The following is a 15,033-nucleotide window of genomic DNA, read 5'->3' on the forward strand; positions in this document are numbered from 1 at the left end:
AAAAGGAAAAAGAAATAATAAATATTAATTATTCAAATAAAGCTTTCTACAAATTCAATTTCTCAATCATATTAGATAAAGAATATAAAAAAGTAAAGATATCTATTACATCCTTCTTGTTTCTCTTTTGTTCTCTTTTTCATTTCTTTCCATAAATTTTTCTTTTAAAATATTTATAAAAATACAGGGAGTAAATCAAGCTTTTTCTATGCACGGTAAACAAATTTATAATCTGAAACTATAATTTATCTAATAATATTTTTAAAAATTGTAAGAAAGGAATGGAGCTTCTTAATATTCGGTGTTATTCCTACGAATAAGTCAAATTCAAAACGCCTCTTATTAATTTAAACTTGGACTATATTGAGAACAATAAATTTATATTCACGGGAATAGTTTAATAATGTGAAAGGAAGTCATTAATTAGTAGAATCTAAGAACAAAAGAGAAATACCTAATTTCTAACGCAAGTCTAATCATAAAATCGTGTAACAAAATGAGCGATAAATAAATTATAAAGAAAAATTATAAACAATTAGGTTGAAATAAATGAAAACAATAAGGTCAAAGGATATCAGGATAATTTCCTGCAAAACACATGAATCCAATTCTACACGTATATATGCACACATACGCGTATAGGTAAAAAGAAAATATTTCAAATCGATTTTAACGAAGAGTATCGAGTATAGTCGAGGGCACCCGAGTGCACTTGTTACGGCGTTGATCTTAGAGGGGAGTCGGTGTTTTGGCGCATGCGCCCTGGACAGTAAACGGGTGCACCAGCACGCAATGTCGGACGTCGAGCGTTTCGTGGCACGTAGTAAGAGTCAGTCTATGGGTTTTTCTGTGCATTTCTGAGTGAACCCAACGAGCCTAATTTGCAATCGTTCAAGAACAGTGTTAGTAATATGATCGGTAATCTTTTCAAATAAAAGGAGGAAAGGTTTATTGACAATTCAAGAGGAAGTACTTCCTGGTTGGTTGGTTGGTTGCTGGTCGTCGCGAGGATGGGTGAGTAGTAAAAGGCGGAAATCGAGTGATTCCGAATGAGTGCCGGTTGCCTTTTCTGTCTTTATCTATCTTTCTCGCTCGTTTACTTTTCCTTCTGTGTAACCGTCTCTCTCTAACTTTCATTCTTTCACGTTCGATGTTGCTGCGACGAGAGTTGAACGTGTGCGCGCGTGCCGCGATATCGCTCTCGTTTATGAAAGAGAAAGAGAAAGAGATAGAGATAGAGAAAGAGAAAGAGAAAGATAGAATGAATAAAAGTCAGATCTTCCGTCATTGTCACTCCCCCAGAATTTTCGTAGGCGTCAGCATAGTAAAGATAGATAGTGTATGCGTATGTATATATATATATATATATGTGTGTATAAGAGAGAGAGAAGGAAGATAGCGATACGCCCCTGCATGCGATTTTCACGCTTCTTTCGTACCAGCCAAGTTCTCGAGAAGAAGGATGCGAGAAAGAGAGAGAGAGAGAGAGAGAGAGAACTTGTAGAAGAGGAAGATGAGGTTGAGAATAAGAAGAAGAGAAAGGGCCGAACGTCGTTCGAATGGATCGTAAGCTGTTCGAGCGTTGCCTCTTCCTCGTCCTCATCCTCATCCTCGTCCTCGTCCTAGTCCTCGTCGTCGTCAACGTAGTTACTTGAACAGGGCCCCTCTATAAATAGGCGGGTGGATCCGTCCTCGTCGATTTGACGTTTTCTAGGGCGAGTCGCGTAGTCGTAGTCGTTCTCCTAGTTTTCTTCTTTTTTCTTTTCCTTCTTCATTTGTTCCTTTTATATTCTTCTCTCTCTCTCTTATTGTTAAACAATTTCATTTTTCCCCTTCCCCTCCTTTTATCTCTCTCATTTCTTTTTTTATGTTTAATTCTTCGACTATCTTTCTCACTTTTACTTTTAGTTTTATTTTATTTCGCGTTTATCGCCTCGCCTTGAAGCGTGACCTGTATTCTTTCTCTCTTTCTCTCTCTCTCTCTTTTTTTCTCTCTACGAAGCATCGTGTTTCCTCCTCGACTTGCCTTTCGACCTTTTCTCTTTCTCTTTCTCCCTTCTTTTCTTTTTTTGCGACCCCAAGTATACATTTTTTGCCATATAATGAGAGAGAGAAACTTTTTTTTTTTTTATGTTTATATTAATATTTTAAAAATGTTATAATACCTATATATATATATGTATTTGATTTCATATGATATTATCATATTTTATAATAAACGAAGAAAATGTCACTCAGCATTTCTCTCTCTCTCTCTCTCTCTCTCCCTTAATCGATGAAAATTCCCTTTCGTTCACATTTTCCTTTTACGACGATTCCACGCCCTTATATACGCCTATACAGGATGATTCAATAACTGTCCTCTCAAATAAAATCTCCCATCTATTCCTGTAATATTTTCTCAAAGGAAAACAACAAAAAATCAATTACGTTTACGACCTTGATTATGAAATAATCTTACGTTTAAATAACTCTATAATTAATCGAACGTTCATAATTATTGCATAAGTTATTCATAATTATTGATCCAGCCCTGTATAGTTTTGTATTCATAGTAAAGAGGAAAAGGGGATATGAAAGTTTACGATCCTCCCACGCGAAAGTCCAGAAAGAAAATAAAATGAAAAGGAAGCAAAAGTCTCTCTCTCTCTCTCTCTCTCTCCCTTCTCTCTCCCTCTCTCTGTCTCTCTTTTTCATACACTCACAATCAGTCGTTTCACACCAGTCGTCCATTGTTTTGCACGCGTCTCGATTTTCGTATGGTCGGCTTTTGAAAGAGTAAAGAAAGAGAGAGAAAGATTTGTAGACTAATCCTCTTTCTCTCTCTCTCTCTCTCTCTTCATACACACACGCACATTCCATCTCTCACTAATTTTCTCATTCTATCCTTCACTAATTCTCTTCAGTCTATCCCCTTCTCATTCTCTTATTCTTCCCCTCTCTTACTCTATCTCTTTCTAATTCTCTCTTTCTATACCTCTCTCTCCCTCTACTTCTCTTTCTCTCACTCATTCATATTGTCTCTCTCTCTCTCGTATTCTTATACTATATCTCTTTCCCTCTTACTTTTTTATCTTAATAGCTTCTCTCTCTCTCTCTCTCTCTCTCTCTTACACTCGATCTTTTATTTAATTTTATTTAATTCTTTCTCTCACTCTCTTTTTTATATTCCATTTATTGTTCTCTCTCACTCTCTCATTCTATTTACTTTTCTCTCTAACTATCTTATTTTGTTTCTCTCCCTTGGCCTATTATTTTCTAACTCCGTTATTCTGTCCGTCTCTCTTGCACTCATTTCTGTTAAGTTCTTCTCCCCAATACACGCTCATAAATTTAACCACACGCAATTATGCGTCCCTCCTACGCGTTGCACGCATATATTCCCTTCTCTCTCTTTTTCTTTCTCTTTCTCTTTCTTTCTTTCTTTTCTCTTGTGATTATGCGCGCGCGCGTATATTAGTCAAGCACGCGTATGCGCATGGAAAAAATACGTCTATCAGGATAAAATGAGGATATCGAAAATTAGGGCTCTACATTAGCATATAATCCTTTATTACATCGGCCTCAACTTATCCGAGAATATTTTCTTGACGGTTCGTTGACCGATAAATCATCCAACATAGTAATCTCTATGCTTATTATTATTATCATTATTATTATTATTTTTATTATTATTATTATTATTATTATTATTTGCTCCATATGTTAATCCGAAATCTAATTTGTTCGACCTGTGTACTATTTGATTAACAAATTTATTATTTAAAACGATGTGAGATTACGGTTTTATTAATTAACCGATTATTATGATTAATGACGATCATATCGTGTTGATAACAGAAGTAGTCGAGTTGTAATAAATTGCGTCTGAAAGAAAATCAATTGATTTTTTGTCAGATAAAAAAATAAACCCCCCTCCCCCAACCCGCCCCCCCCCAACAAAATGGGTTAAATAAATTGAGCTTTTTGAAATTGTGAAATCAAATTTATTTCTCACGTCGCGCAATTGTTAATAATTTACATGGTAAATAATAAAAATTAAAAAAACGAGATAGGGGGAAGGGGGGAGAGGGGTTTAAATCGTAATCTTCGTTGTTAGTTATCTAAGCAAGCTCGCAAATACTTGGAAATCCATCGTGGGCTTTTAAGATATGCAGAACGTGCGCCGGACATTCACGGATGTTATTTATAATTCACGGCATCGTGACTGTCGGTTATCCGCTTTGCGTATATCGTAGCTACTCTTCGGCTACCACTACTCGCTTATCTATCATCTATCATCTATTTATCTTCTCGTAAATCAATCGAGGTATCGACCTTTTCGAAATAATCGAAAGTGAAAATACTTTTTATTTCTTTTTTTTTTAATTCCATTTCAAAACGATTTTTCAAACATAAACAATATTAATCTGATAGATAAGTGTATCTAGATAAAAAGAAAAAGAACGTTTCGTTAATTGATTTAACCATTGGGAGTTAAAAATTCAACGATCGGATCGATCGATTGGCTTTTAAATTTTCAAAAAATAATTATTTGTTTTTACAGATATTGAATTTACAAATATCACTGTATATATTATTATTATTATTATTTTAATCAATTAACAATTGTTACATCCACATTTAATTGTCGTACACAAATTTTTCTTAAATTTAATATTAAATATGTATGAATATATTTTTGATATATATATAACAATAATTATTTACAAACCATGCTATTAAAGGTTAAAAAAATTATTAAACAATGTTTAATAATTGGGACATATAATCTCGTCGAATTCTGTTAATCAAATATGAAATATCTACAAGTATCATTGATAAAATTGTTTATGTTTCATAATTAACTATTCATATTTAACACACACACACACATATCCACAAATATATACTTAGTACAAAATGCAATTGTATTGTTGACGCAGTGCAATTGGAACGAGCTTTATCGACGAGCTTTATTGATTTTCCCTTGCGTCGTGCAACCCTCCCAAGAGTATCGGCACACTTTTGGCATTGTTGAGCAGGGGTTAGTACCCTCTCCTATACTAAAAGGGAAACGCATTTCATGCCGTTTTTCTGTTTCTCTAGCTCGACAAACTGCAACCATTGCCGATCGATATCGAAAGAGTACTCTGAACTCTCTCCTTTTTCTTCCGAATGCGTCAAACTCTAAACCAATGTTCTTCAAACTGTGTTACACTGAGTTGTAGGGTTCTATAGAACCTTCCCAAAGGTTCCACGAATTATTCTTTAAATATATTATATCGTATTAACACGTTTGCAAACGTAAATGTTATAGCATTACAATTTTAAAGCCAATTATTTTCTATTTTATTTGATATAACACCTTAATTTTTTTTAATTATTATACCTGTAAAGGTATAATAGATAGGACTAATTGATTCTTTAATGTATGATAATCTGACTGACCTTATAAAACGTGTTTAATCAAATTTTGGTTATCACAATTGATTTCAAAATAAAATGACTGTCACTTGTTTTTCCTCGCTGAAATTTTTACTATTTGCAAACGTGTTAATTATTAATTAATTAATTAATTATTAATTAATTAATTAATATCATTTGACATGTAAATTATTAATTAATTAATTATTAATTATTAATTAATATCATTTGACGTGTTAATTTGTTGTAATTATTTTATTTTTGTTTGTTCATTAGAAAGGATTTTATCAAATATTTTTACACTTTAAAGGTTTTCATGAACCGAAAATGTTTGAAGATCACTAATTTAGACTACTAGTATATATACACATATATATATACTTACATGTATATATTACATGGTTACGTAGTATTACGTGTTCTTGCCCTCGAATAGACTAATGTAAGATTTGCTCTATGGAATTTATTCTGACTCATTGTTGTTACAACATTTGAATTATTATTATTATTCTCACAGCTTGTTGTCGTCGTCACATTTCATTCATTTATTTTTCTAATCATATTTTAACATTTCATCTAATGAAATTAAATTAGATGTTAATTATATGTTAAATATTGTAATTATTAATTTATTATAATTCATTAATTCGCATAGAAAATTATCACAGGAGAATAACTAGAATCTAATCGAGATGAAATCAATTATTAGTCAATTAAAATCATTAAACTGATACTTCAAAAAGATTTCATTTCTTAAGTATAATTAAACATACCTGAATATAAATCAAATCTAAACGAATTTAAATAGAAATTCATTACAATATTCAATTCTTACTAATATTCGAATAATTTTATTTCTTGCAATTAATTAAATACGAATACTAATATCAAATTAGAAAAATTAATATTTAATGAATGAAATTCTTACTAGAATTTTGATTGTATTTCTTACGAATAATAAAACGTAAATCTGATGATATAATTAAAATCGATAATAATAATAATAATAATAATAATAATAATAATAATAATAATAATAATATGAAATAAATGATGATACAATTAAAATCGAAAGATGATGATAATAATAATAATAATAATAATAATAATAATAATAATAATAATAATAATAATAATAATAATAATAATAATATGAAATAAATGATGATACAATTAAAATCGAAAGATGATGATAATAATAATAATAATAATAATAATAATAATAATAATAATAATAATAATAATAATAATAATAATAATAATAAAATGATGATACAATTAAAATCGAAAGATGATGATAATAATAACAATAATAATAATACTAATAATAATAATAATAATAATAATAATAATAATAATAATGATATGAAATAAAATTCTTTCAAGGACCGAGATGATTAGGTTACTTACGATTAATTATAAATCGATAGGTATTACATCGATCATATTTTCTGCTACCGGTAGGACGAGGTCCTTCGAGAAGACGCCGAGACTGGATGGAACTCGACTCCGAGATTATGTAACAGATGAGAATACAATACAGTAATGTTTATTGACGGACGCTTGGATAATATTACATGCAAATAGTATAACACTTTCCTATACTCGTAGGCTTGACACACATTTCTCCCGTTACTCTTACATTCTATACTGAAAACATCTTTTTCTCTCTTTTTTTCTTTCTTTTCTTTTTTTTCTAATCATATTTTTCATTAAATATTTAATTAAATATTTTAATGTTATCGAGAATTGAACGTATTCGTCATAATTTGCTTCTTTTTTTTCTTCTTCTTTTTTCTTATCATCCCCGAAGGTTAAAATCAAAATTATCGGAATAAAAATGAAAATCAAAATGAAATGAAATAAAACGAAATAAAACAATCGGTGCAAAATTTTAGACGAAATGAAAAATTTCATCGAATCAAATTAAATTGCAGATCAAACGGATGACCAATTAATCACATTGTCATAAATATAAATAATTAATATCCGCAATGCCGAAAAATAGTTTACGATTTGAATATATTCGATTTGACAATTCGCAATTATTTCAAACGTCCTGTATTCTAAATATAAAAAAAAAAAGAATAGAAAACGTTTATTCCTTACCATTGAGAAAACGAAATGACTTTCTTATCAACGTAAGAGTTTTTTTTTTTTTTTACTTCCGTAATAAGCTTATCTATGCGTTTGTGTTTTAAGTCGACAGAATGGGAACACTTATATGAAAGAAAATAAAGTAATCTTGGTCAGTCCTCATTATTTATTTTTTATTTTAATAGGATTGAAGCCATACGCGTTTCTATTATTACTTTTATTATTATTATTATTCATTTTTTTTATTTTTTTTTTTTTTTAATGAAGTCAATCTCACGTGCTCGTTCATGTGAGTACATAAAGATGCGTACAAATATGCAGTCAAAATTAGATTGCAATTGTATTTCTAAAGAATATATTATTCGTGTTACGTAAGTTATGTAAAGATGTAAGAAAAAAAAAGGATAAAGAAAATGATAATGATGCACACACTGGCACACTCGTGCAGGTAGCTATTGACATTTGTCACGCAATATTTTCTTTTCTTTTTTTTATTTTTTTTTTGTAATTTTCTGTCGATAAGGTAGAGTCGTCTTATATTCGTTTTTTTTTTTTTTTTATTCTTGTTCCTTAACGAAATCAGGTAAAACCGTAATAAAATAAGAAAGGTAAAGAATAAAAGAGAAGGAGAGAATCGGTCCTGGACCACCAACCGTTGAATTTTTCTTGCGGTTACACGCCGTTGCATAACGTCATCCCGTAAAATCGGAGCGTTATTAAATCCGCGTGCTTGAACTTTTAGAAAAAAAAAAAGAAAAAAAAACGCGGTTTGGTTTCGCGTTTAAGACAACTTGCGCAAGTAACGTCATTGATTACTAATTATTTATCACACTTAGTATTAAACGTTTGTGTTTGAACATAAATAATTATGATATTTATTTAAAAAAAAAAAAAAAAAAGAATAAAAAAATCTAAACAAATATATATATATATTTTTTCTTTAATCATAATTATCATAATTATAATTTTTTATTATATTAATATTTTTTAATTATTATAATATTATATAATATATTAATTAATATATTAATATTAATATATTAAATATATTATATTAATTTTAATAATATTATATTATTTTTTATATATTTATATTATAAATAATATCAAATAATTAAAGATTGATCATGTTTAGTTGCGAAATATAAATGACAATTATACCTTAGTTCCAATAAAAATCAATTCTTCCAATAAAATACAATCTTGAAATGTTAAGATAATCTTAATGGTGGATTTGTAGAAAAAAAATAAAGAAGAATAAAAAAATCTAAACAAATATATATACATTTTTTCTTTAATCATAATTATCATAATTATAATTTTTTATTATATTAATATTTTTTAATTATTATAATATTATATTAATTTTAATAATATTAATATTAATATTTTTTTATATATTTTATTATATTATATAATTTAAATATCAAATAATTAACGATTGATCATGTTTAGTTGCGAAATATGAAATGACAATGATACCTTAGCTCCAATAAAAATCAATTCTTCCAATAAACTACAATCTTGAAATGTTAAGATAATCTTAATGGTGGATTTGAAGAAAAAAATAAAAAATAAAAAAAAAACTAATGGAACGCAGAGAATGATGATTCGTCGTGTCAGTTGTTCTTCTGATTCGTCGTCGTCGTCTTCTTCTTCTTCGTAGTAGTAGTAGTTGTTGTTAGTTCATCGAACGGTCACGAGAAAAGACAAGAGTTCATTGATTCGTTAAGTTCATCAGTTGTGTCTTTACAGTACGAGTCTGACCGCCAACAAAAATAACTTTCTAAGTAGGAGTCATACTTAAATTATTCGCTATGCTCGCATTGAGTTTCTCTCTATCATCTCTTTTTTCCCATTTCTTTTTTCTTCATTTCTCTCTTCCTACCATTATTCCTATTTATTTCTTTGTCTCTCTTATTTGCAATCGAGTATACGCGATACGAACGTGAGTTATTCGTATAATAATATGGTAAGTAAGAGAATTCGGAAACATGATACAGAGCTAACGTGGCTGTTCAGAAATAACTGCAGGAATAATACGAAGGACTAAATATATAAATGTGATATTTATTCTCGTGTATGCGTAACACCCAACGATAAAATCATTACGATGATATAGAAATTGTGAAAACTGCCTAATTGATCTATGACTAATCTTGATAATAATTCAATTAGTAATAGTTTTGTAATATCTAATATTTTTATACGGTATAACGTAACTTATTTTCATTAACTTATTCTTTTTAATTTGATTTGTAGGTGTATCTATTATTAATCAAATATTTTTATACGGTATAACGTAACTTATTTTCATTAACTTATTCTTTTTAATTTGATTTGTAGGTGTATCTATTATTGATCAAATATTTTTATACGGTATAATGTAACTTATTTTCATTAACTTATTCTTTTTAATTTGATTTGTAGGTGTATCTATTATTGATCAAATATTTTTATACGGTATAATGTAACTTATTTTCATTAACTTATTCTTTTTAATTTGATTTGTAGGTGTATCTATTATTGATCAAATATTTTTATACGGTATAATGTAACTTATTTTTATTAACTTATTCTTTTTAATTTGATTTGTAGGTGTATCTATTATTAATTCATTTAGATCTGACAATGAGATTAATTTAATACGAATATTTATTTTATTTTATTTTATTTTATTTTGTATAAATAGAAAAATCGATAAAATCAAAAAAACTAAAGTGAGTATATTAATTATAATATTATATTTAATTAATTATATAGAATATAAAGTATGGCAGATCTAAATAGATTAACTAATATAACTTTCATAATTGATAATTGAATGAGTATCGCGATTCGATATAAATAATTCATTGATTTAAACTAATTTACATCTAAACGATACGATATTAATTAATTAATATTTCCAAAAATTGTATAACTTACCTAAATTTATTCGTGAATATTTTGAAAGATTCAAATGATGTTGCGCGTGTCTTCTTGGTTCAATTTTTAGAATAAAACTTCATCGTAGAACATTTCATATTACTTTACGAATAAACTTAATCGAAATAAATAACTGGTTATAAAAATGTAAATATAATAAAACTTATATTAATAATATTATAAAATGTTAATAAAAAAATTATTTAATTATTAAATAAATTTAATTTAATTTAAATAAATTATTTAATATTAAAATATTATAAAATGTGTTATAATATTAAAAATATCAATGATATTCCCAATAATTGTATCTCTCTCGGTATTGAAGAAAAAAATAATCGCGAAAAAATAATTAAAAAAAAAAAATGTTAATAAAAAATTATTTAATATTAAAATATTATAAAATGTGTATAATATTAAAAATATCAATGATATTCCCAATAATCGTATCTCTTTCGGTATTGAAGAAAAAATAATCGCGAAAAATATTAAAAAAAAAAAAAAAAGAAAAAATGTGTATAATATTAAAAATATCAATGAATAAATTAATATTCCCAATAATTGTATCTCTCTCGGTATTGAAGAAAAAAATAATCGCAAAAAAATAATTAAAAAAAAAAAATAAAAAAGAAGAAAAAAAAAAGTAATATTACACGTCTTTACAGTATAACATCTAAACTAATACTGTGTCAAATTTTATGACAATCCAATGATATGGGTAGGGGGGGGGATAAATTGAAAGGTGGGGACACTACGTAAAATGTAAACACGTTTGTGAAGATGACAATCAAAACTTTAATCACCGTGTGTGGCTCTGCTGGTGGACGCTTTCAATTCCTTCAGTTGCCGAGACGTTCCCAGTTTACATTCGACGATCGTGCGGGTTACATCGTGTGCGTTGTATCGAACGAAACAACAATCTATACAAAATCATCGATCGATTTTTATTACACCTGTTATAAATATATTTTTTTGTACATTTAATCATTTTATATCTAAATCTAAGAAAATATCGTGCGATTTCTCGTAGATAAAATCAAATCGAATCAAATTAAATTTAATTCAATCGAAAAAAAAAGAAATCGAAAGTATTGCAGTGTGTTTTATCATCGAGGCCTCCCATTTTTTTTTTTTCTTTTTGTACAACTCTCTCGCGTGAAGTTACATAACCAAAGTAAAAAGATACAATGAAGTCAAAAACGACGGAGAATTTTATTGCGAGTGAAAGCAACGGGGTCAAGAAGAAAGAAACTATGGAAGAGACCACCACCACCACCACCACCAAGCAAAAACAATTGAAAAAGGGTAAAAATTAAGTTACCTGTTATTTCGAGAATAATTGACGATTTATTTTTGATCAGATCAAATATTGTAGACTTACCTGCGAATTTATCGATTAAATTGCGATTTTATTTTTTTTTTACTATCTTTTTCTCTCTCTCTCTCTCTCTCTCTCTCTCTTTATGCTGTATAAGGCGTGGTTTGAACGTTTTACGATCGTGATAACGACAACTCCAGTGCCATCTGACGTAAATCCTCTCATGGCCATTTACGATTTTCTACGATTTGACATTGAGGAAGGAGGAAAAATATTCTCCGATATTTTTTATTCCTCATTTCTAATTGTTTTTATCATCTAATTATATTCCTTATAACGGTATAAGAACAAAAGAAAAACACGTTTTTGTTCCGTAATATTCTCTGATATAAATACAATTCAATTGTATGCATAAATAAATATAATATAAATTAATATAATAATAAATAAATATAAATTAATAAATAATTAAAAAATATAAATAAATATAAATTAATAAATTAATAAATATAAATCATCGATTCTATTTATTTTATATATCCAAAATTTATGAATATTATAATTGTTTATACATAATTAATCGTAAATGATGTATAAAAGTTATATAAATGTCAAAATTTATGAATATTATAATTGTTTATACATAATTAATTCTAAATGATGTATAAAAGTTATATAAATGGATTGATTTGTAATATACACACACATAACACACATACATGTAATAAATATATTAAGTTACTTAGCATGTAGACCAAGTTAGCATGATTTCTCGTGTGTATCATGACTCAAGACACGACAATCACGAAGCTTATTTGCTTTTCGCTCTCGATATTTCCCCGTCACGTTTTAGCTCTTCGTGAGAAACTGTACCCTGGCAATATTTAAAGGGTTTTTTGAATGCATGCACAAATTTGAACCTTAAGTATAATCAAGAAAATGATAAATAAACATCTCGTATATATTTAACTTATCATAAATTTTCAACACAACTAATACACTCCTCGTAAAATACGCGACTAATATTTCGTTTGAAAATTTTCATTTTCATTTATTTATTATTCGTTAATCGAATTTGTTTAATTTAAAAATTCACATCGTCTAACGGTAAATAAATATTTATTAAAAATCAATGATCTTTTCACACTTATGTTAATTCGATTGATTATTAAATTGCTATTACACTTACACACGTTCTCAATTAATTATTAAATAATTATAATAAATATTACGTATATAATTTGTTCTTACTTTAAAGTAATCACAAATTTTTATTATACCAGCATTAATTGTAAATGTGTGTCATCGGATTTGCAATATAATTTTGTTACAAAACAGATTACACTTTTTTTCTTTTTTTTTTTCTGTTCTTAATTTATTGTTACATACATACAAGCTATAAGTAAACTTAAATATGTTTGATAAGAAACTTTTATGGAACACGTTAACAAAAAAGAAAAAAAGAAATAAAAAATAATAATCGTGATAACGCAGTTATTGTATCACGATTAAATCGAACGACATTTGAAAGATTGTAAAGTAATTCAAATTTGGACGCAACGTATACAATTACACACACACAAACATATTTGTATACTGAATTGTATCGTTAAATACGATTCATTATCAGCATCGTAATAATCGTAACGTCGAGTACATCATCAAACCATCGGAAAAGATATTTTATTCGTTATTATTTGTTTTAACGATTGAAATTCTCTCGATAAAATATGTCAGTTAACGTATTCCGCATCATTTTACTTTTTTTATTGCAACGAGAACAACATTTTCAACTCGCGAGACTCTAGTTTAATAGAAGTCTATTAAAAGAAAGATAGTGTTATCGTTAACGTAATCTATAAGTATGTTCAATACTTTAAAAATTACTTTCAAAACGATCGAGAGAGAACGTTCAGCTAACAATAAGTTAATTTTTTATTTTATTTTATTTTATTTTTATTTTTATTGTTTCCTTGTAGTTAAAAGTTTTATTTCTTTTTTTATTCTTTTTTTAAACCTTATCATGCTACCGTCGTTAGACGAGTTTTCTATCTTAAACCATTATTATAGTTAATTTTTTTTATTTTTGTTACTTTTATTTACTTCTATTATTTTTTTTGTTACCTCGAACGATAGATAATGGTGAAAAGCGTTGTAGGAAAAAAAATGTGTACGCTCTTGAAACGTTTAAATTCATTCTATTTTATTTTAATCGTATTATTTTTTACTTTTTTAATAATAATGATCAGCCATAATAATATTATTGGAAAGAAAAATATTTGTATTATTTTAAACGTTAGATTTTCTTCCCCCTCCCTTTTTATTTCCTCATAATTGTAATTTTTTTGTTTTCTTTCATCTCGTCCCAGCGATAATTTTATCGAAAGAAATTTGCGGATTTTAAATCTGCCAACTGTTCTTATATTTTCTTTCTTTTTTTTTTCTCGCGTAGTTACATTTATTTTTTCGTAAGTAACACATAAAAATCGTGTGATAGTTAGTAAGAAATTTAGCGATTTGAAACAATTTCGTATGAGCAAACATTAAAAGTAAGAATATATGATCAGCTGTTGATAGTGTGCGTGAATGGTTAGATGGGGTGTGGTGAGGGATGAGGAAGGAAGGGGAGGTGTATCAGTTAATAAATGGGGTTATGAAACTTTGTGTTGAACGTAGAAGCAAGCGGTAAAAGGAAATATTACATTTAGTCGATACATTAAGGTTAAACGTATTATCTTAATGTATATAAATGATTTATGCGTGTAGAAATGTGTTCGTTCGTGATATGTGCGTGTATGTGTATGTGTATAGGGTTAAGGAGAGAAAAAAGAAGAAGAAGAAGATCGAAGGAGAGAGAGAGAGAGAGAGAGAGAGAGTGAGTTGTACGCGAGCATGAGCTTTGACTTGGTACGAAATGAAATTTTCTCATCCCATTTTGTTCATCGGTTATCGCGTGTGTGTTTGTTCAACGATAATATGGTTATCGAGCTTTAGATCTATCGAGATTTTAACGTGCCGCTAATTTGCCTACTCCATTTATCTTCGAGATATTCTTAAGTATAATTTCATATTATATTAACATTAGATTTACGGATATTTTGTTCATTATTTTTCTAATGACATTTACGAACATTGTTTGAATGGAGGATTGAGTAAATGGGTAGGAGGAATTAATATTTATATTTATTTAAATTAATAAATTTAAATAAATTAATATCTAAAAAATAAATTAATATTTATATTTAAAAAATAAAATTAATATTTATATTTAAAAAATAAATTAA

At 27.8% G+C, this 15,033-nt stretch overlaps 1 protein-coding gene across 3 annotated transcripts in view; it reads left to right on the forward strand.

Annotated features, from left to right (window-relative positions):
• Positions 1-753: 753 nt before the first annotated feature.
• The window catches only part of LOC122515673 (actin-binding LIM protein 1-like), a 28,952-nt gene continuing 14,672 nt past the window's right edge, over positions 754-15,033 (forward strand). The window contains exon 1 of one of the 3 annotated variants that reach the window (XM_043633079.1): positions 754-1,014. In XM_043633079.1, the coding sequence (XP_043489014.1) occupies positions 1,011-1,014 (4 nt within the window). In that variant the 5' untranslated portion in view covers positions 754-1,010. Of the gene's footprint in view, positions 1,015-11,216; positions 11,737-15,033 lie in introns of those variants that run through there. The other 2 variants (XM_043633077.1, XM_043633078.1) reach the window with 2 other exon arrangements.

The sequence above is a fragment of the Polistes fuscatus genome, unplaced genomic scaffold (genome assembly GCF_010416935.1).
Source record: "Polistes fuscatus isolate 324 unplaced genomic scaffold, CU_Pfus_HIC Scaffold19, whole genome shotgun sequence".
In the NCBI taxonomy this organism is placed as follows: domain Eukaryota; kingdom Metazoa; phylum Arthropoda; class Insecta; order Hymenoptera; family Vespidae; genus Polistes; species Polistes fuscatus.